A 22,820-nucleotide genomic window follows, 5' to 3' on the forward strand; every position below is an offset into this window, starting at 1 on the left:
TTACTTTCGAAATTTTGTGTTCACAACAATGTTTTTCAAATTTTATTTCTTCAAATCTGGGTCTCCAAAATTTTTCCACACTGTTCGGAATATTTAGTTTTGCAAAAAAAATTTGATTCAAAATTTTGTATGTATAAATTTGTCCTTATTCTTTGTTTAATAATTCTATACATAAAGTTTGTTGGCTGTAGTCGCTTGTAAGTGATCAAGGCTGGAACTCATCCTTATTCTAAAAAAAATACATAAAGTTTGTTACTTATAATTGTAAAAAATTTGTTTTACAAATTTTGTTATATAATTTTGCAAATAAAAAATTTGTATGTATTTTATTTAGTTGGGGACGGGCGGAAGGTGAGGTGGGGCTATCGGGGAACTGTGCATCCGCAGCATGGAGACATCAAAAGAAATTAGAATGCTGGGAATCACGTGAAGGAATGAGGTTTGTTGCTTGTCTAAAATCGACCGGACGGAGGGACGGTCACCCATAAATTAGCCAGCCCCACGCCAATGTGGTCGCACTATCGCTTTAGCTGGCCCTACGCTAGCCTGTGAAAGTGAAACTCTGAAAGGCACAAGGCCTTTGTCGCATTTTTTGCCGTTGCAACCATCTTCGGCATGGCTACGAAGAGCTGCTTTTGGTATAGTCCAAACTCTAAAGTCTATTGACTTGCATGCATCACGCATCTTCATTTGATGATAAAACTCTAAGTTTAAGAAGGCTAGCTCGATCGGGCGAGAAAATTAGACCCAGTTTGTTTGTCTTTAGAGACTTCTTTTTAGCTCCTATCACATCAAAAGAAAATTTACCATTTATGAATATCAAATAAAATTTATTTATATTTTTTTTTGCACAGATATGTGCTAATTTGCGAGACGAATTTAATGAGCCAAATTAATCTATAATTTGCTACAATGATCATTTGCTAATTATAAATTAATATAATTTATTAGATTCGTCTCGCAGTTTAACTCTGTAGTTCTGCAGTTAGTTTTGTAATTAGACTTTATTTAATATTAATAAATCCCAAAATTCTCTTTGATATAACATGATCTACCCCTGAATTCAAACAACCCCTTAATATCGATCGGGTGATATAGTGATAGATTTGTGGTGGCGATTAATATTGCGCCGCCAATATCCGGCGCGCTTTACACGTAGCCACCGTTGACACGAATGACCTGCCCGTTGATCCACCCAGCGGCGTCCGTGCACAGGAAGCCCACCACCGGCGCCACGTCGTCTGGCTCGCCGATCCGCGCCATGGGGCACTCGCGCGCCACGGCCGCGACGCGCTCCTCCGACTTGCCGGCGTAGAACATGGGCGTGGCGACGGGCCCCGGCGCCACGCTGTTGGCCGTGATCCCCGTCCCGGCGAGCTCCTTGGCCAGCACCTTGGTCATCGCCTCCACGGCCGCCTTGGTCGCCACGTACGCGCCGTACCCCGGGCGCAGCGACCCCACGTTGGACGACGAGAAGGTGACGATGCGCCCCGCGCCGCCGCGCGCCAGCCGCCGCGCCGCCTCGCGGCAGCACAGGAAGGCGCCGCGCGCGTTCACGCCGAACGCGCGGTCCCACTGCTCGGGCGTCGTGTCGGCGATGGGAGGGTACGCCGCGTCCTGCACCCCCGCGGCGGCCACCAGGACGTGCAGCTCGGGGCCGAACGCCGCCTGCGCCGCGTCGAACAGGCGCGCCACCTGCGCCGGGTCGGAGACGTCCGCGTCCACCGCGACGGCGCGCGGCGCCAGGGACCCCGAGTTGAGCGCCGCGACGAGCTGCTCCGCGGGGGCCGGGTCGCCGACGTACCCGACCACGACGCGGGCGCCGAGGGACGCCAGGTGCGCGGTCACCGCGGCGCCGATGCCGCCGGAGCCTCCCGTCACGATGGCCACCCGGCCTCGGAGCGGCTCGGGAGGTGTCGGTGTCGCTGCTGGGTGCGAACCGTTGCTCGTTGCCATCACGTTCCCTTGCAACAAAGTGCCCAAGTGGTTGGACTGGATGTGTGCTGGAATGGACGGAGGCGTCGAGCTGAGCCACCACCCTTTTATATGAACAGATGATGCAGGCAGCAGCAAGCGGAATAATCGTGTTTGGGAAACCACAACCTTCGTGAAAACCCGTACAAACCATGAATCTGCGAGCGCTCTGAAAACCCGTACAAACCATGAATCTGCGAGCGCTCTCTGGTAAGCTCATTGTGTAGTGGAACTATCAACCACAGTTCGAATCCCATAGATTTAAGCCATCTCATATGGCTACCATTTAGAACCCTATTTTTTTAAAAAGTATTCGATAAAAAAAATGAACAATGAATCTCTTAAGATTTGTTCGGTTAATTCCCTTCAGAAGGGAATTGAGGAAGATTGGAAAGGATTGAGAGGATTTTTATCTTGTTAGAAATTTAATCCCTCCCAACCTCTTCAAGCTCCCTTCATTTCTGTTGCCACAGAACAAAACCCCGTGACACAAAAATCTGCTACAGTATCTTTTGGTTCTGGTCGCGGTCCCACTGGCTTGTCCAGTCTCACATGTCGTCGTCGTCAAATGCCGCAGGAACTCATGCGACACAGTAGCAGGCAGCAATGCACACCAGATGCCAATACAAATTAGAGAAAATTCCCTGAATGCTATTGAAAAATTTCCTTTCAATGACACTGAAAAATTAACTTCATACCTTATATATGTGTCATTGGACGTTATTTTTGACGGAAAAACACCTCTTCCCACCGTTAAAACAGATCTCGGCGATCTCAGCTTGCATTGGCATGCGCGGTCCTCGCAGCGCAGCACAGCGACGCTCGCATGACGAGCCTCCGCTCGCCGTCCTCCTCCGCGTCCTCCGCTAGTTCGTCAGACTTTGTCGGCACCCGGCGGAATCAGCCAAACAGGTGCTGCCGCACCGCGGCCCCCTCGCCCTCCCCGCGGCGCCCAGCACCGCCGACGTCTGGCGCCACCGCTCCTTGACGTGCTCGATCACCTCGGCAGCTCGGCCAGCAGCCAGGCCTTGTCCGTCTGCAGCAGCGACGACGACGCCCCAAACTAAACCCACCAACAGCACACATCACGAGAGAAAACACAAGAGATTTGGCCGCTTGAATTAACCAATCAATTCGAGCTAGCTTCGTTCCGATGCATGCAGCATGCGAGTATGCTTGATAGTGCAAGTAGCTAGGCTTGCTGGCTGGCTGCAGGTGTAGTGGACGTAGGAGAGAGGGAGGCAGGCAGTGGCGCGAGTGCATGCGAGCATGGAGAAAAAGCTAAAAAAAACTTACTGCTGCCGACTGAGGAGGACTGCGAGGGGAGGCTCGTCGTGCCGGCGTCGCCGTGCTGCCAGGACAGCGAGGACCGCGCGAAGCAAAGAATAGTTGATTTTTCAATAGCATTGAAGGGATGATCTAAATTTCAATGGCATACAAAGAATAGTTACATTTTTATTGGCATTCAGGGAATTTTCTCTACAAACTAGCAGTACAAAATACAATACAGAAATGCAATGCAAGGAAAAGGCCTGGTCCAGCAGATACGAGAGCACGACAGGGGCAAGCAGGCTCCTCCAGGCGAGCGCGGAGGGAGCGCTGCATCTCGAGAGTCTGCTACAGTGCTACTTGAGCTCCTCGTAGAGCAGCTCCTTGAACCGGGATAAGCTCTTGGGCTCCATGGCCACGACAACGTCGAGCCGTCCGTCGTCGTCGGGGCCGGGGACGAGGTACACGAGGCCGCTGAATTGGAGGCACGCCCGGCTCATGAACGCCGGCCGGCCCCAGCCGAAGTCCGCGTCGTAGATCGGCAGCCCCTGCCAGCTTATCACCCAAAGGTCGGTCTCCGGCATCACCCACTCCCCCTTGCGCAGCCCCGCCGCGTCGCTCACCACCTGGTCCAGGTAGTCCACCAGCGACCGGATGTACTCGTCGTCCAGCCGGGCGGTGGCGCCGGAGATCCTGTCCGCGGCGGCGTCCAGAGGCTCCGAGACCACATCGCCCACCTTGGCCACCGTCGACGCGCGGAAGATGGCGTTGCTGAGGTAGCCGGCCGGCAGCGGCGGGCGGACGCGGGAGCGCGCGTCGGCGGTCATGTACAGGCGGGTGTCCTCCGTCGCCGCGAGCCCCCGCGCCTTGCACGCGCACCGCCACACGTAGGCGACCACGGCTTTGAACGTCGACAGCTTCTTGCCGGCCTTGAGCGCGTCGATCTGGGCCTTGGACACGGGCAGGATGGCGGAGTCGAACTGGACCTTGCCCGCCTTCGAACCGCCTCCGCCGCGCCGGGAGTACTCGGCGTGCTCGAACCGCACGGCGGGAGGGGAGCGGGCGCGGAGGAGCGTGCGGTCCAGCCACGGGCGCGGCGCCGCCTCGCCGACGCCTCGCGCGATGGCGGCCCAGGTGTTCACGAAGTCCAGCGCCGTGAGGCCGTCCGCCGCCGTGTGGTGGATCGCCGCGCCGACGCACACGCCGCCGCACTTAAAGAACGTCACCTGCACAAAGGCGGCGCACGGACGGACGCGTCAGCATCGCAGCATAATACATGCTCTGGCTACCTGCACGCAGCGCAGAGGTACGGTGTGACCTGGAACATGGCCAGAATGCCGGCGCGGTCGGCGCCGCCGTCGACCGAGGGGACAAGCATCCGGCGCAGCTCGTCCGACGGGACGAAGCCGCCGAGATCTTGGAGCGTAGCGTCGGCGCGCGCGGTGACGAAGAGCGCGCCGTCGCCGGTGCAGTGGATCTCCGGGCGGCCAGCGCCGTCCCGAGCGAGCCGGCCGGCGAGGGGGTAGAAGGGGACGAGCGCCTTGGACAGGGCGGCCTTGAGGACGTCCGGCGAGAAGAAGGCCGGGCCGGGGCTGGGCCGGTAGACGTAGACGGTGGGCGTGTGGCTCCTGGCCACGAGGAGGTCGAGGTTGGAGAGCCACACGCCATGCTTGGGCGTCGCCGCCTCGCCGGGCGTCACCATGCAGGACTCGAGGATCTCCACCGCCATTTCAGCTAGGAGAGCTAGCTAGGTGGCGGATCGATAGGCTGAGAGGAAAGTCTGCCTCTTGATCAGTTCTCTGTCGCGGGGGCTCCGGCTGTTCTTATTCACGAATGCGTCATGACTCATGAATCGAGAGGGGATTCATCACTAGGGGCATGGATCCACTGCTCATGGATGCAAGGAGATCGACGCTATTGCGTCCATGATTTTGCTGTGGCGATTCATCTTAATTAATTCCAAAGAAACAACGCCACGACCAGTTGAAGATTTAGATATTTCATTTTTCCGATTATAATATGTTTTTCACACTCTTAGAGCATCTCCAGCAACAGTCCCCCAAATCACATCCTTTATATAGCTTTTGGGGGCTGGTCCCCATCTCATACCTTTTAAATAATACATCCAACTCCAACAGAAGCCCTCATATTTGAGCCCTCTTCCAAGTCTAGAGGGGCTGGTGAGTGGGGTCCACGGATGGAGGGCTCTCTAGAGATCCTCTAGGCCTAGGGGGCGGAGGGGAAGATTTGGAGGCCTCCCTAATTTAGGGACTCAAGTAGAGGGTCTATTGGAGTTGTTTTTTTGATTTCACCCTTCAAATTTGGGATAAGAAGTTTGGGGTAAGAAGTTTGATAAAGAATCTATTGGAGTTACTCTTAGGAACGAGAGTTTTTTTTTAGAGAAGAACCACCAAAGTCAATGAGGGGGCTGGTTACAGCCCGTTAGGGTATTTCTAGCCCAGCCCACACTCGGGGGCTTTCCGTTTCCCAGGAAGAAAAATAGTGCGAGGCGAGGGTGTGGCAGTGGAGATCTTTCCAATGAATAAAAATAGTGGCATTAAGAGGCTGGCATTCTACAAGGTTACACTTTGATGCTCAATATTCAAATAAAAGGGGTAGTGGTGGTGTTTTTTTTTTGAATAATGTGTTAACTAGCTAGCGACATTCTAAAACAATTGATGCATTGGTAGCTTTCTTAAACGTCTAAACAGACATATGCTTTTAATTTGTAGCCAAACCTTAACCACATTTTGTCATGTGTGAGGTTAAGCAAGTTTTGGTATGGACGTATGGTATGTTTATTGTAGTCATAACTCATAACTACTGGGGCTCGCAAAGATTCCTAGTACTCTCTCCGTTCCAAAATGTAGGTCGTTTTGGATTTTCTAGATTTATAGTGTTTGCTATGCATCCAGATATAATATATGTCTAGATACATAAGAAAATATATGAATCTGGATGCATAGCAAATACTATGAATCTAGAAAAGCCAAAACGACCTCATTATGGAACGGAGGGAGTATTTGTCAGCTTCATCCTCCCTGGTAGACAGGTAGTACTGTGAAAGGCTCAGATGTGTAATAATAATAGTATTATAGTAACAGTAAGCTAACGCTTCTCCCAATGCAAGTGCAGTGAAGGCTGTGAGCTTAGGCCACATGATCACACCAATGCAAGGAAGGTGGTTCTTGTATGTATTCAAATTGCGTGGCATAAAATTGTATAAGCTTTTTTCAGTTGAAAGAATGAAAAAAAAAGGATCAACTCAAAGGAACGTTACGTACCAACACTACCTAGGTATCGCAAGCAAAGGGTAATAAAAGAAATTCAGAATGGGCTGGGCTGGGCTCGGCTCGGCTCGGCATTCCTGTCAAGATGGGGCCTCCGACCTGTCTTATTCACGTACTCTTTAGTCAGTGTCACATGATCATGTCCTGCTGTCTGATCTGGTTGATGTCGCAGATCCATGCCCATGCATGTGACGACGTATCTTGTGATAATTGAGGGTACACAACACTGTTGGAGCACGAGCAGCCGTGTACTGCTCCTGCGTTGTAGTTTCTGTGGCTCAAAATCGAACAGAGGAGACAGGCAGAGAGCGCAGCACAAGCACGAGAACCATGCGGAATCTTTCCTTGTTACTGTAGGGTCCCTGCTTGCATTGTTCCTGTCAGAGCGATTTCCATTTCCTTGGTACTGTACTATGATTATGTAGTAGGGTTTGGTTTACTAGTAGTAGCAGTAGTTCTTTTCAAAAATAGTAGTAGTAGCAGTAGTTGGGTAGCTAGCTAGCGTCGATAAGTTGTTGCATGCAGCATGATCGATACCCTATCCGGCCGGCTATCCGATGGTACGGTATATTGCTGCAACAACAAAAAAAGCTTCCGATGATAATGATATGCCGCTCCTATTAAAGGCACAGTGAGTCACGTGTGTATTTGCCATTGCACAGCAGCAGCATGCCATGTGCACCAACGTACGTACTGAAGCAAATAATGCAAGCAGTGAGTTGGCTTGCTACTGTACACGAAACGAAATCCTGACAACCCGATCGACCATCCCACATGGAAAGAAAAAGACATCTATTATCTTATTATTTGGCCAACAAATGGAGCCTCCACGTTCGCTCTCAAGGTCTAAAAATTCTCAGGTTAATCGAGAAAAATAGAAAAATAAAAATTACCCACCACTGCTATTATAATAAAAATAGCCTAAAATACCACTGTGACTAATTAAAAATCACCCACCAATGTCATTATAAAAAATTAAATATAAAATACATTTAGCTATGTATCAGTTACAAACATATATACTCACCACTGCCATTATAATAAAAATTAGCCTAAAATACCTTTGTGCCTAATTAAAAATCACCCACCAATGTCATTATGAAAAATTAAATATAAAATATCATTTATTTATATATCAGTTACAAACATATACTATTATAAAAACTAACAACAATCAATCAAAATAAAACAAAAATAAGAATAATTATATGCATAATATTAATAAAGCTCAACAAATCAAATTGTTATTATAGGTAGATCATATATGAATTGTTTTAACCAATAGTAAGACATAATTTACAATAATGAACAGGGTGATGTATGGTAAAAAATAGCATAATCTTTAAATAAGGATACAACGACATGCAAATTTTTGAATTTTTAATACTAGCCGCGCAAATGCGCGGGCTATACGCCTAGTTTAAAATAATAGATGTGCATGCATGCATCCATTATCGAGTCAGTATTAAGCAGGGGAAAAATAAGAACAAAATGTCATGTTCATCGCTCGATTACCCACGGCCCACGGCTACTCTTACGCCAAAAAAAGAGAGAAGAATCTCATATACTAGTAGCTATTTCCAAATTATAATTGCTGCCTACCCATACGGCCATACTGATACTGCCATATGCACGTTGCTATCAAGATGTGATTGCGTGCGTGCTGCCACTGGCCACCATGCATGTTCTTGTCAGTTATAATGTTGCGTTTGATGATGATGGTAAGGCGCGCGTCGGAAACATGTATGCATGTTGCAATTATGGACGAAACTGACATGCAACACTGCAACGAACCGCACGCCACCAACGCGGGAATCTATATTGAGATTGTTGCTCGTTTTTCATTGATATAATTTTTACTAATAACTAGACGTACAGACCGTGCATTTGCACGGTTAGTATTGAAAATTCAAAAAATTCACATATCGTTGTATCTTTACTTAAAAATTATACTATTTTTACCATACATCACCCTGTTTATTATCATAAATTATGTCTTATTGTTGGTTAAAACAATTTAAATATGATCTGTCTGTAATAACAATTTGATTTGTTGAGCTTTAATAATATTATACATATAATTATTCTTATTTTTGTTTTATCTTGATTGATTGTTGTTAGTTTTAGTTTTTATTAATTAATAGTATATATTTGTAACTGACACCTAGCTAATTGGTATTTTGTATTTAATTTTTCATAATGGCATTGGTGAGTGATTTTTAATTAGGCACAGGGGTATTTTAGGTAATTTTTATCATAATGGCATTGATGGATGATTTTTAATTAGGCACAGGGGTATTTTAGGCTAATTTTTATCATAATGGCAGTGGTGGGTAATTTTTACTTTTTTATTTTTTTCCGATTAACGTGCGAATTTTTAGACTTTGAGAGTGAACGTGGAGGCTCCGTTTGTTGGCAAAATAATAAAATAATAGATGAGGACTATTAGACCTTAACACCAGGCCACGTAACCAGTCGTTTCTTCCAACGATCTGGCGTGGCAGTTTTTTTCATTTCAAAATAAAAGTTAGGAGCACTAACCATATTATATCAGAAGGAGAAGCAGATCCAAACAATTAATACTACTAGTACAAAAGTGCGATTATACTGGTTCGTGCGGCTGAGAACGGATGGGCGAGAGGCACCATATCATATCAGATAGAGAGGCACCAACCAACCAATGGGCGATCCAGTCACGTCATTTGATTGGCCACCGTATCTGGCTGAGCCAATCGCAATTGGATCGGAGTGCCTCTGCTGACTGCTGGGGGCAACCACGTGCTACTGCATGGTGCCACTGCCATGCATGATCACATCCTACAAAGATGATATCATCCATTAATTATTTGCAACACATGTCACATGAGCATCGTCCCTCCCATGTCACTACACTTAATTATTAGGTGAAAAATAACACTATATATATATATATATATGCTATTATTGGCTCTAGCTACATTATTGCCAAGCGACCTTAATAATAGCCAAGAGCACGCCAGCCACGCGGGAGCCTTTTCCGAATCCCTTCTATTTGCCTCGGTCCGATTCGTGGGCAAGATCTAAACACAGAACAGTGGAGCATGTACCTGCAGCTAGGGGTGGTAAAATCTCTTAACATTTACTTCCTCCGTCTCAAATTATTAGTCGTTTTGATTTTTCTGGATGCATAATTTTTACTATATATATATGTGTGTGTGCGCGTGTGTGCGCATGCGCGCGTGTAGGTGCATAGCAAAACCAGTGTATCTAGAAAAGTTAAAACAACTAATAATCCGGGATGGAGGAAATAGCTCAAACAATCTCTAAGGACCGAGCTCTAAAAGAATCATACTCTGATCTTATTAAAATTTAAATTTAAAAATATAAGAATCAAGTTGGATCATGAAGAGACTATTAATTAAGGTCGTGATCCGTGACCACCCCTAGCTGCAGCAGACAACAATGGAATGGACAAAATTGCTCATGCTGAAGCCGCTCTGTTGACACCTTTTACGGGCCAACACACGATCGCGCTAGGTCGCGCGACGCGAGGAGGAGCTCCTTGCAGCACCTCCTGCGTGGAGCAGTCAGACCGGTCAGAGGGATCGGTCAGACCGGTCGCCGTGCAGAACGGCGACGATCCGACGAACGCTCGCCCGGGAGGGACCCCGTCGGGGCAAGCGCGCGTAGGGTTGCCCTAGGCTCGGCAGGCCAGCTAGGGCGTCCTCAAACGCCATGGAGACGAGAGAAGAACAACATATTGAGATTGGAAAAGAAAAGGTAAAAAAGATAAAAAGATTTGTGTTTGATAGATTCGATTGGGTTTTCTAATCGGCCGTGACCCTTTATATTTATAGGGTGGGGTGGACTTATCCCGCAAGAAATCCTATTACAGATATAAATCTACAAAGAGTTCTAGTTGTACTCGGATTCCAGGTAGACCGGTCTGACCGGTCGGACCTACCGGTCAGACCGGTTGGTCATGCCAGATCGTCTACACACGCCTAGACCGGTCAGACCGCCTGGACACACCGGTCAGACCGGTCTGTTCAGGTTACTGCCAATTTTGGTCGTCAACATATGCCCCCCTGTTCTTTGGCAAAGCTTGCGTGCCAAAGAACACTTCTCTGGACCAAAATTGTCTAAGGGCGACGATTAACAATACGTCGGCCATACATTATATTTAACCATGCTAAATAGCCGAACTAAGAGAACTAGCATGTAACAATTTCTAGCTTACGATCAGCAAACTATTTCGGCTTTATATTCCTTAGCATGTTCAATAACAAAAATCTTGAGACGGCCAATGCGGCCGATTATACAAATCATAGCTCCTTGGTAAAGTATAAAACTGATAATCATAATATGGCAGCCAAGGATTATGACCAAACCATGGATTAAGCAAACCTGAATATGCGGACCATGGTACATGCATCGACGAGATGAATGACGAAGACCAATACGATGATCGTTGATGCTTTCTTGATCTTGGTGATGAAGAACTCCTTTTTCGTTTGCCTTCTAATTGATTGCTTTGTTTTTGCGCAGATATCTTCTTGTATTTATCCAGAAGCTCCTCAAAGGTTGGCTTGATCCTATTTTTTGCACCACCAGACTTTCCAGGTTCAGACCGGTCTGACCGGTCTGACGAACCGGTCCTGTCAGAACCGATATAGATGCTCTTATCTTGCCCCCCAGCCAAACTTGAACATTGTTCGACTATATTGTTTGAAGTATGGTCTCCATTGGGGACAATCTGAGTAACGGAACTAGCCGATGTTTCTTCAACGTTCGGCTTCTCTTTATCTTGTGTCAAATCTGAATTTTTATTCAATCGCCCATCTTTTTTGACACGATAAACTTGCTTGATCACCATGTGTTTCTTTTTCTGCACAGGCCGATTTTTTGGATCAAAACGGCCATTATTTGTAGGTGGTGGCTTACTAATTGCCGGCTCCCTATAGGTAATATAATTTGGGCACAAATATGTAGGAAGAGACGTCATATAGGAATTAAAATACCATGACGGATAAAAACAAGGCATGCCGTATGGTATATGTGTATACAACCTATGTGATGAAAACGGCACTGAATTAGGAAAATTATTTGTCTGCCGATTCCGATCATGTAATTGTTGTCTTGGAGTAGATCTTGAGTGTTTTGGATGTTTTAGCCGACTAGCATCATTATTTCATTTTCTGAATTTAGCCGGAAGATCTCCAAGAAAGGGCTTCGGCTTTTCCTTTTGATGCTTGTGACGGCCTTTGGATTCAACAGTTTTCCAAACACCAATCTTGGGTTTTTTGGGCTTAACCATCTTAGGTTTTGAATTATTTGGTGAAACCCTAGACGAGGCGGTTAGACCGGTCGGATAACCGGTCAGACCGGTTGCGGTGCAACCGGAACCTTTGACTATGTTTTGTTGCCCCCCGAGCGTAGAAGTACTAAACTTAGTTTCTATGCTCTTGCTAGGGAAATTTGGCTCAACAATTTTGGCTTGGGACGGCCGAATTGTATCTTGACTAGCAACATTATGCAAAATTTCGCAAGGATTACTAGTCGGCTTTTCAATAGCCGATTTTTGAATAACAGGAATTGCAACTGAACTATCTTTCTTATCAATCAAATGCTTGACAAAACCAGATAGAATGTCAGATAAAGTACCTGAAGATTGCATCTCCATTAATACATCAATGGTAGATGGTGTCTGCAACTCCTTTATCTTAACGACTCCATGCTCTATTATACGAAAGCAAGACAAAAGTAGACCTTCGACTGCTTTGTCGTATTCTTACCTATACTCTTCAAGTAGTTCTTCAGATGATGCTGGATTGCTAGGGTTTGACAAATCGGCCATGATAGCCTGATTCTCGTTCCCCAGCGGAGTCGCCAAAATATATTGACGCCTTTTACGGGCCAACACACGATCGCGCTAGGTCGCGCGACGCGAGGAGGAGCTCCTTGCAGCACCTCCTACGTGGAGCGGTCAGACCGGTCAGAGGGACCGGTCAGACCGGTCGCCGTGCAGAACGGCGACGATCCGACGAACGCTCGCCTGGGAGGGACCCCGTCGGGGCAAACGCGCGTAGGGTTGCCCTAGGCTCGGCAGGTCAGCTAGGGCGTCCTCAAACGCCATGGAGACGAGAGAAGAACAGCATATTGAGATTGGAAAAGAAAAGATAAAAAAGATAAAAAGGTTTGTGTTTGATAGATTCGATTGGGTTCTCTAATCGGCCATGACCCTTTATATTTATAGGGTGGGGTGGACTTATCCCGCAAGAAATCCTATTACAGATATAAATCTACAAAAAGTTCTAGTTGTACTCGGATTCCAGGTAGACCGGTCTGACCGGTTGGACCTACCGGTCAGACCGGTTGGTCATGCCAGATCGTCTACACACGTCTAGACTGGTCAGACCGCCTGGACACACCGGTCAGACCGGTCTGTTCAGGATACTGGCAATTTTGGTCGTCAACACGCTCCAAATCAAGCTAGGGGTGAATCACCGTGATTACCAACCTCGGATCCCCGTTTTAACTAAACCACACATAATTAAATCACGCACACGCACTCTGGCACTACAAACAGCCAAGGACGGGACCTTCTGGAGTTGTCTGCCCGGTCGCTTTTAATCTGCCGAGACCCACCCGGCCGATAGATAGGCAAGAATACATATCATTCTAACAACCAGCCATTTGTCACGGCGGCCAGGAACGATCCGGGTATTCTGGTTGGTTGAGGCCTTGCTATCGGGGTACATGTCGGGCTCGGGCCCCGCCCCGCCCCGTGCTGCCAGCCACACTACAAGCACTCACGTGTTGGTGTTGGTGTTGGCGCGGCATGGCATTATTGTTGCCTCTGCCTGCCTGCTGGCCTGCCCAGCGCTGCCGGACAAGCATGCGTCACAATGCTAGACGGAGACATATCTTGGATGCATGCTGGATACCACAATCTATACACTACTACTTGAGCTGATTTTTCAACGTAATGGGTACTATTTTATTTCTCCAATATACTAGTTTTGCTTGCGATTTTTCACAAAACAAATTAAGCTATTGTATATAGAGAGAGACATAGATGTACGTGTGTTGCTATGGTTTTTTTTTATCCACTCCAACATTGTCATATGCTTGCTTCTGTCAGTGGTGGATCTAGGATGTGAATTGGGGCTCATTTTTCTCCTCTTCCTCCTTATCCTTTTCTTCTTCATCTTCTTCATTCATGCAGCCCTCCGCACCGCTTGGATCTTCCGCTGCTCCCGATCCAATATGTTTCATGGTGCTCCGCACCCCCTGGATATGTCGCTGCTCCCGATCCATTTATTTCATGGTGCTATATCATTTTATATAATTTGTCAAAGCTATATTTGTGCAATCTGATGCAGTATTTGAACAATTTTTACATTACAATTTTTGTGTCAACCAATGCAAACCAATTGTCCTGTCAACCTGCCGCTGGTGAATAGAAAGCTTGTTGAAATGTTTTTCCATGTCAACAAAGAGAAGAAGCAATAAATTTAACCCCCCAAAATATCTAGCCAAATAGTTCTACAGATATTTAAATATTTTGACCTCTTATACCTTCGTATTTTCGCTATAAGAAACTCGATTATTTGATCAAATAGTTAAGGGAAGCAATATCGATCCTACCCTACCAGGCAAAAAAAAGGTTGGGTATCTATGTTTATGGCAAAAAATTAGAGTTGCAATTTATGTGAATATAGTTGTGAGCTTATTTTAAACAGAAATTAAGTTTGGCTCACATATTGAGCCCAGTATTGTTGCAATTGCCACAATCGTTGGTAAGCTTTCTTTCATATGTGAATATAGTTAAGAAATCGAACGAAAGAAAAGGTAAAGAACAGAATCTTGGCAACCAACAAACGTGATGGATGGTGCACGGCCAGGGCAAATCAAAGTGGTTTATTTCAAAAAAAAATCAAAGTGGCGATTAAAATCCTATGGCGGCAGTCTTGGTATACGGCGAGTAGCATCTTGACAGTGGCGCCTAGTATATATTAATAAAAACATACTTGACCCGGTATAACGGTCTTACCATATTTAATTACGAGGAAGTAACTGGTTTTCGGTCGAGAAAACCCTGAACTCTAACTGTGCTAGCGATCTGAGGAGTGCTACTGAATCCACCTAACCAGTTCAGATAGTATATATTATGAACGTATTTTCACCACAGTAGAAGTGCATATACATACATGTATAAAGAATGACGAGGAATCCATTAATATGCAAAGTAGGACATACTGTAGCAGCGAATCAAGATGCGAGAGAGCTGCTGCTACGCCAGGCTTGGATCCTGTATCTAGCTCAAGCCTCAAGGTCGAGGTACAATGGAAATCTCACGCAGCTAAACGATAATGGTACAGTGTTTACACGGCGTCGCGCGCCGTAATCCGTCGATTCCAGCTAGCAGAGGCTGGCGAACAGGTGGAGGTAAAAATTGCGGAACGCCTCCATATCCGCACGCGGCAGCGCCAGCCCGACCTCGATGCCGCCGTCGCCGTCGCGGCCGCTCTCCGCCAGCGCCAGTGCGCCCGTCCGTTCCACCGACGCGATCTCCACCTTGCTCGGCCGCCCCCACGCCCCTCCGAAATCCGCCGCCGCGTACAGCCGCAGCTTCGGCGACCCGGCCACGGTCACTGCCCGCGTGGACGCGTACTTCCACACGGATCGCACCCACCCGCGCGCGTCCCGGAACGCCCGCCCTTCCTCCGCGAGCTCCTCGATCACACGCCATGTGGCCGCCGAGGCGGCCGCCGCGGTGAGGCCGGGCTCTCCGGCCTCGACGCGGCAGATACCCAGGCAGTTGCCGAAGTAGTTCGCCGGTATCGGCGGGCTCGCGCGGGGCTTGCACCCGGTCACGAACCCGAAGTGCGCGCGGGACGCCGCCGCTCCGTCCACGTTGCGGCCGCCGCCGGTGCCGCCGCCGCGGGCGTGCACGATGCCCGCCCACGCGGCGCCGCACGCCAGCGCGTAGGGCTCGCACCGCGCCGAGGTCTCGGACTCGACGTGCTCCCCGAGCGCACGGAGTTGCTTGTCCGTGAACCGGAACGTCGCGAGCACTACGCCTGGACGAAGGCTCAGGTCCCAGCCGTCGAGGCGCCTGTCGCCGGCTGCTGCGAGAGCTCGGTGGTCGCGCAGAAACGCCTCCCGGAGCCCGGCGTTGTCGCGCACGACGCAGCGGTCGAGCAGCGGGGGCACGTCCATCTCCAGCGCCTTCTTGCACTCGGGGCCGAGGCGGTGGATCGCAGCCCACGTCCTGAGGAAGTGCTAGCTGGAGCCGTCGGCCACGGCGTGGTGCAGCGTCGTGCCGATGCAAATGCCGGCTCGAGGGAACACGGTGACCTGGACGGCGAGGACGCCCTGCGACCGGGAGCCACCGTGTTTCCGCAGCGCGGGCAGCAGCGGATGGAGCCTCGTGGTGTCGCGCGCGTGGTCGCCGGCGAGGTCTTCAAAGTCGTCGCCGCTGACGGCCATGGTCAGCGGGACAGAGTCGCCGTGCGAGAACACGACCTCCGGCGCCACGCCCTCGGCCATTTCGCATCCCGGCCAACGGGTAGAAGTGGTGCAGCGCGGCGGCGAGGGACTTCTTAAACCGTGGCAGGTCGCCGAGCGTGAAGTCAGAGACGCTGAGGAGGTCGGTGTTGTCGTAGAAGAAGAGACGTTGCACGGGCGGGAAGCCCCAGAAAACGAGGTCGAAGAACGTGAGCGTCAGCGCGAGTGGCTGCCCCGCCGCCGGCGACGGCGACGGCGAGACGTGGCACTGTTCCAGGACGGTCACGGGGTGAAGTGGTTGAGGCGCCATCGTGGCCGGCAAACTCTTGTGTTTGGGTGCAATGGTGTTTTCCCTCTGGCTCTGTTGCAGTGGTTACTCTCGATTCTCTCCAATATTACTAGATGGATGCACGCTAGGCCGTTGGTGATGGTAGAAAAGGTGTAGGATGGCCAATCAGAGCTCACGGCGACGAGGTGGTGGAAGGTGGGAGCTAATTGTGGACTTGGCAGCAGGGAACTCGCATATTTCAGGAAGCAATTTCTAGAATTTGTTTGGTAGGACTCTTTAGCTCCTAAAATAGCTTCAGCTCCGGTTGCAATGGTGAAATAGCTTTTTTAGTGAAACTGAAGCTATTTTTCAAAACATTTTGTAATTATTAAACGGCTCCTTTATGGAAAATTAGGTAATTTTATGAAAAATTAATACTTGGGAAGACAGAAGATGATGAAGACATTTTTTTCTCATCCATTTTAGTATAAGCTGTTTTGGGACTTCTTGTCTGAAACTCTTTTTCATCCGTTTGGTAGGCTTTTCATAAAAAACCATCGAAGATTCCAGTAGAGAAGCCATGAGCCCGTTGGGCGCTCTCAGCAGCTCCGGCTCCTCCTCACATCCACCTAACGTGGTACTTTAGCATAATTGTTCACTTGAGCCTATTTTCTCTCCCCCTCTCACCGCCGGAAGAGGAGCCAACTCCAGCTCCGGCTCCTCTGACACCACTGCGTGCTACAATGCCACATCAAAGGGAGGAGCCGGAGCCCTGAAGCCCGGCCAAACTGGCTTATAGCCCCTTTGAGAAGGCTCCGTGCAAGAGCGGAGACGGAGCTGGAGTAGGCGGAGCAAGTTTTTTTCTCCACCAGTTCCATGTGGCTCCATCTCTCACACCATCCATGGCAGAAGCGCTCCAGTGGAGCGGTTGTTTGGTGCGGCTGCCGCAGGAGTTGCCGGTTGAGCCCCTAAACGGGCTTTTCAAGTTGCCCCTTAAGTGGTAATGCTGATTTCCAAAGAGGGAAAAAAAAACTTGCAGCAATGGCAAGTGAACCGCTACCCCACAAACGGTCTTTTCAATTTGCCCCTTAAGTGGTAATGCTGATTTCCAAAGAGGAAAAAAAAACTTGCAGCAATGGCAAGTGAACACTGAGCAGTAGAGGCAAACCAGTACCACCAAGGCCCCATAGCGCGCGCAATAGGCGAGCGGCCAAGACCTTATTAAAACGCGCCACCCCTTGCAGCTGATAGCTCGCACAAGTCCATAGGCCAGCACAGCGCACAGAGCAGAGCAAACGCTCGCTCTGCAGTCTGCACGAACGCGTGTCCCGTCCGATCCTTGTGACAATGTCGCCCACACCTTCCCAGCTCGCCGGCGGAGAGCCGTTCCGCGTGTTCGTGGGGTACGACTCCCGCGAGGACATCGCGTACCGCGTGTGCCGCCGCTCCCTGCTGCGCCGCTCCTCCATCCCGGTGGACGTCATCCCCATCGTGCAGCAGGAGCTCCGCGAGGCCGGGCTGTACTGGCGGGAGCGCGGGCCGACGGAGAGCACCGAGTTCTCCTTCACCCGCTTCCTGACGCCGCACCTCGCGGGCTACCGCGGCTGGGCGCTCTTCGTGGACTGCGACTTCCTCTTCGTCGCCGACGTCGCGGAGCTGGCGCGCCTCGCCGACCCGCGCTACGCCGTGCTGTGCGTGCACCACGACTACACGCCCAGGGAGTCCACCAAGATGGACGGCGCCGTGCAGACGGCGTACCCGCGCAAGAACTGGTCGTCCATGGTGCTCTTCAACTGCGGCCACCCCAAGAACCGCGCCGCGCTCACGCCGGAGGCCGTCAGCACGCAGACCGGCGCCTACCTCCACCGCTTCATGTGGCTCGACGACGGCGAGGTCGGCGAGGTCCCGTTCGTGTGGAACTTCCTCGTGGGGCACAACAAGGTCGACCCCGCCGACGAGGCCGGCACGGCGCCGCGCGCGATACACTACACGTCCGGGGGGCCCTGGTTCGAGAGGTACAAGGACTGCGAGTTCGCCGACCTCTGGGTCCAGGAGCGCGACGCCTACGAGGCCGAGGAGAAGGAGGAGAAGATCGCCGAGGATGACGATGTCAAGGCCGCCATACCAATGGCACCCGCCGTGTCGGTGGACGCGTGATCGAGATCCCATAGCCTCCTCCTCCTCGCTGAGCTGAGGCCCCGTTTAATTTTGTGCTATTTTTTTTTCCCGTCGATACGTGTAGTGTGCTATGTTGATAATCAGCTAGCGGTGGTGTATGTGCCTCGTGCTTATCAGGAATCAAACCTCTAGGTTTGATATCCTACGTATCTTATTACTAGTCGTGCTGGCGATGTGTCCGTCTCATGTACCTTAATAAGGCACAATTGTGCATGTGGTGGAAATTGATTGTGCAAGCATTTGTGGAAGTACTGTATTTCATGAAATAAATAAATGGACGTGTGTGTGCAACTCTGTGCTACATGTGATTGAATATTTGAATGAATGGTGGCTATTGCACGTCAAGTCACGACCATGGAGACCCCTGTTTCTAGCGCAACGTAGCTGTCTGCTATTGATGCGCAGGATGGACCGGCGGCCACAGAATGATGCGTACGCTAGACCTAATTTTGCTCGTCTTGCAGCTTTGATCGTACAACAGGACACATCATTCTGTCGCATTGTGGGTCTACGCCAACTCACCCCATAAAAGACATACGCTACATCTTTATAGAGAGAGTATCTACGAAGAGGGCTGGCTTTCAGACACGACGATCAGGTCATTGTCGCATTGTGGGTCCAAATATGCCAAGGCAAACAAGATAAAAGAACAGAGAGTATTATGGAAGGGAACAAAATTTCTAAACATCACTCGAGTAAAATCTATTTCTTTTTTTGGGAAAAAGTCTATTTCTTCTTATCACTTTAGATTATTGTGGCGGGCGGCAGCTGCAGCTGCGCAGCCAAACCAAGCAGCCGTTCGGCTCCTGCAAAAGATTCAAAACCGCCAAGCAGCAGGTACTGGAGCTGCAGCCGCAGCAATAGCGAACGCCACCTTTATCTGTTGAATGTTTTTCCGAATTCGGCCCATGAGACTACCGGCTGCATCGCTTGGCGGGGAGCAAAAATGCTGCATACGGGCCGATAGCCATGCCCACTAGCTTTTAATTAGTAAGCTATAGATTGAAACTTATGAGGTTTTCATGGTTAGCTATAGATTGGAGCAGGACCTACAAATTATACTCTTGAGTTTGGCTGCGAAGACTAAAAGAAAATTTTAATTAGTAAGCAATAATTCGTAGCTAACCATGAAAATCAATGTTGTAAGAGATCCACCAAGGAAATTATTAATTATTTTCCCATTGGTTAGCTGCTGTGGTTAGCGTGCTTGGGCGGGCGATCTGCACATCCCACGCCGAGGCACTGAGCCCAATCAGAGATAGCTGCCGTCTACTCCCTCCGTCCAAAAAAGAATACAATTCTCGCTTCTCGAGGAGTCAATGGTTTTCAAGTTTGACCAAAATTTATGCAAAAGATATCAACATTTATAATACAAAACTAGTATCAATAGATTAATGATGGGATATATTTTCGTAATAGATTTTGGTCGATACATAAATGTTAATATTAATCAATACAGACATGGTCAAACTTTAACAAATTTGACCGGCGCGAATCCCATAATTGCGTTCTTTTTAGGACGGAGGGAGTACTGGGCTACGACCCATGAGGTAAGGGTTGCCGTCATTCCGGTTGATCCAGTTTCACGTTCATTGAGACTTTGAGAGCCAGCTATCCATTCTCGGCGTCAAAAGCCCCATTTAAATTCAAATCCCCAACTAGATTCAGCCCACCTGCCGAACGGCTGGGCTAACCAGCCCAGCTAGCCGCTTCCACTCATCATGTATAAACCGATTGATTTTTAATTTTCTATCACTCAATTTTGTTAACTAGCAATGCTACGTGGCTTCATCTTATTAGTCTAAAAATTGACTGATGCCACCAGGGCGGAGCAAGGCCCATCTCAATTGGAGTGTCATCGATACAGTTATCAAAACTGAAAACTTGAGAACTGTGCCAGTAGAGTGTCATAGTGATGACACTCCTCTCACATTTCGTGACACTCCTCTCTTCTCTCTCCTCGTACTATTGGTACATGTTAGCAAATTTAATATCCATAACACTCCTATAAGAGAAGCGAGATGAGAGGCGCTTGAGTTCGGATGGAGCGGCCTCTCGCCGCTGCCGCCCCCGCTGACGGCTCTCCGGTGCCCGTCCCCGCGCCGGCTTCTGCCCCCTCGTCTTCGGTGGCTGGAACCTCGCTGGCTGCCCCCTCCCCGACCTCGGCCTCTCCTGCTTCGCCTCCTTGCCCTCTCCACCCGGGCTTCCTCGCTGTCGAGGCGCTCCCCCGCCTGCGCTCCCTGCCGCGACATGCCCGCGATGTGGGGGTGAATCCGGGGCTGCTCTTCGTCGACCTCGTCCTCGAGCACCTCTTCGTCCTGGTCAGCACCAACACCGCCACCGGTTCTTCGCCTCTTCTGCGCCGCACGCCTCTGTGGGTCTCGGTAACTACACCGGCTGCTTCTCACGCCCCTTCTCTCCCCTTCGTTCTCGATGCTCTCTACTTCTGGTTCGGTTGTGGTGATGATCACTTGCGTCTCCGAGTGTTGGATCCCCTTGTCTTCCTCATGGAGGTGTCCTGCCCCTCGGTGGCGGCGCTGCTCATTTCCCTCGTCGGCGTTTCTCATAATGGTGTTTGCCTTCTCTTCCACCCCACTAAGGATGCTGCTTTCCGTTGCGTTCAAAATTTGAACTCTGTTTCCTGCTTTTCTCGGTGCCCCCCTCTGCCTCCCTCCATCCTGGGCTCCCTCCCCTGCCCCCGGGTCTCGAGCATCTGTCCGGTCAGCCCCTCCCCTCCTTTGGCTGTTGGTTGTGCCTCCTTTAGTGATGTTTGCCTGGTGCCGGACTCCATGGACAGCCTGGTTGCGGACCGAGAACCCTTTTCCTCCCCCCGGTTCCGGACGATTCTGCCTTTGGTGCTCGCGGTCCTCGTAGACCGGCGCTCTGCCTCTCCTTGGTCGGGAACCCCCGTGTCCGCCTCGCTCCTTCGTCTCATGGCGCCCAAATCGTCATTTTTGACGATGAGTTCGCGCGGGACGATCTCGTTCGCCACTCCCCCTTCTTCTTCCGCAACCATGCCATCACTCTGGAGCAATTTGATGAAACCTCCAATCGCTTCTCCTTTCAGCACGAGGCCTTTGTTGCCCTCTCCATCGAGGACTTCCCTCTGGAGCACTGGCGCCAGGAACACATCATGCACTCCGTTGCTCCATTACCCTCACTTCATCGACCCTATCTGCCTTATGGGCTCGGATTACTTTGCTGTCCTCATTGTGGTCAAGGTTGAGAGCATCTTTGATATTCCTCTGCACATCCACTTCAAGAACTATGATGGCACTGGATCTGTCGGGACCATGCACATCATCCACTTCGACGAGGCTGATCTGGATTCAGAATCGGACTCTGACCATGATGATCCTTTCCCTCCTCCTTCCTCTCCTGGCCACGGAGACAGGGCTCGTGCTGACGGACCGGGACCGTTCCGCTCCTTCCTCGCCCCGCTCCCCTCCAGCCCGCGCTTCCTCCCTCCGGGGGTTTCGCCCGGCACCACGCCTCGCTCTCACGCGCTCGCCTCTCCCATTGCTGGTCGTCCTGTTATCCACATCCGTGCCTTCCCGGGTTGGTTCGAGATCTCTGCTATGGGGTTGCTCGGCAGGGGTGGGGGGTGGTCGCTTCCGCGTGCCTCTGGCGCCCCTGCCCTCTCGCCACGAGGAACTGCTGGTAGTGGACTTTGCCTCTGCTTCCATCGAGTTGCTGCTGTTTGACGCCGGCAAGATCTCCGTCGCCAATCTTCCCCCCGCTCTGGCTGCTGTGTTGGGCTGTGCTCATCGGGCCCTACTGCCGCAGACCTTGGCCGATGGGCCGGGTCTGGCGGACTCTGCTGCTCCTTCGGGCCTCATCGTTGGCCCCACAGCCGGCCCAGGCGTTCCTACTACTCCAGCTCCCGTCTGTGGGCACTTCATGCTGCCGGGCCCTCGCTCGGCCTGCAACCCTCCTGGCTAGGCCTGCAAGCTGGTGCCCAGCCTGGCCGCCGACTTGCTGCGCCGGAGCCCACGCATCGCCGCCATCGAGGATGCGTTCTACATCTCCCCCATCGACAAGGCTTCCCGCCTGAAGAAGCACAGGCTGGAGGGCTCTGGTCGCCGTCCAGCTCCTTCCAAAGTTGAGGTTGCCGCGCTCCCCCGCGAGCTCCTGGTGTTGGCCGCTACCGGCGACATCACGGAGCCCCTCTAGGTGGGCGATCTGCGCCGCCTTGGAGCTGCCTGTGAGGTCCCTGCGCATGACCTCGACCTCCTGGACCCCGAGCTGGGCTCGGTGATCGACGGTGTGGACAACGCTAACTGATCCCATGATCCGTCACTACTTGCCGGTCGACCGCCACGCCTACTTCCTGGCTCCCTTCGTTGCTA

The 22,820-nt window shown here is 50.5% G+C and overlaps 3 protein-coding genes and 1 pseudogene across 3 annotated transcripts; 1 reads left to right on the forward strand and 3 right to left on the reverse strand.

The window, feature by feature from the left end:
* Window positions 1-985: 985 nt before the first annotated feature.
* On the reverse strand, window positions 986-2,028 carry LOC120657467 (NADPH-dependent aldehyde reductase-like protein, chloroplastic). The gene has a single exon (XM_039935782.1). It carries the CDS (start codon window positions 1,954-1,956, stop codon window positions 1,150-1,152), a length of 807 nt encoding a protein of 268 aa, XP_039791716.1. The 5' UTR covers window positions 1,957-2,028; the 3' UTR covers window positions 986-1,149.
* Window positions 2,029-3,363: 1,335 nt separating this feature from the next.
* LOC120657469 (putrescine hydroxycinnamoyltransferase 1-like) lies at window positions 3,364-5,257 on the reverse strand. The gene is made up of 2 exons (XM_039935783.1): window positions 4,562-5,257; window positions 3,364-4,469 (listed from the first exon to the last, which is right to left on the reverse strand). The coding sequence occupies exons 1-2, from the start codon at window positions 4,970-4,972 to the stop codon at window positions 3,600-3,602; spliced, it is 1,281 nt and encodes a 426-aa protein (XP_039791717.1). The 5' UTR covers window positions 4,973-5,257; the 3' UTR covers window positions 3,364-3,599.
* A 9,471-nt stretch (window positions 5,258-14,728) lies between these two features.
* LOC120657470 lies at window positions 14,729-16,578 on the reverse strand (annotated as a pseudogene).
* Window positions 16,579-17,525: 947 nt separating this feature from the next.
* LOC120657471 (protein CDI-like) lies at window positions 17,526-18,762 on the forward strand. The gene has a single exon (XM_039935784.1). The coding sequence runs from the start codon at window positions 17,641-17,643 to the stop codon at window positions 18,448-18,450; it is 810 nt and encodes a 269-aa protein (XP_039791718.1). The 5' UTR covers window positions 17,526-17,640; the 3' UTR covers window positions 18,451-18,762.
* Window positions 18,763-22,820: the final 4,058 nt, after the last annotated feature.

This window comes from Panicum virgatum, chromosome 1N, assembly GCF_016808335.1.
Source record: "Panicum virgatum strain AP13 chromosome 1N, P.virgatum_v5, whole genome shotgun sequence".
NCBI classification, from domain to species: Eukaryota; Viridiplantae; Streptophyta; class Magnoliopsida; order Poales; family Poaceae; genus Panicum; species Panicum virgatum.

What these genes read in the sequence shown, in the direction of transcription:
- LOC120657471 (XM_039935784.1), top strand. Translation starts at nt 17,641, where the DNA reads ATGTCGCCCACACCTTCCCAGCTCGCCGGCGGAGAGCCGTTCCGCGTG.
- LOC120657469 (XM_039935783.1), bottom strand. Translation starts at nt 4,972, where the DNA reads ATGGCGGTGGAGATCCTCGAGTCCTGCATGGTGACGCCCGGCGAGGCG. An exon ending in GCATTCTGGCCATGTTCCAG is followed by an intron (nt 4,470 to 4,561) that starts GTCACACCGTAC and finishes GCCTTTGTGCAG; the next exon opens with GTGACGTTCTTTAAGTGCGG.
- LOC120657467 (XM_039935782.1), bottom strand. Translation starts at nt 1,956, where the DNA reads ATGGCAACGAGCAACGGTTCGCACCCAGCAGCGACACCGACACCTCCC.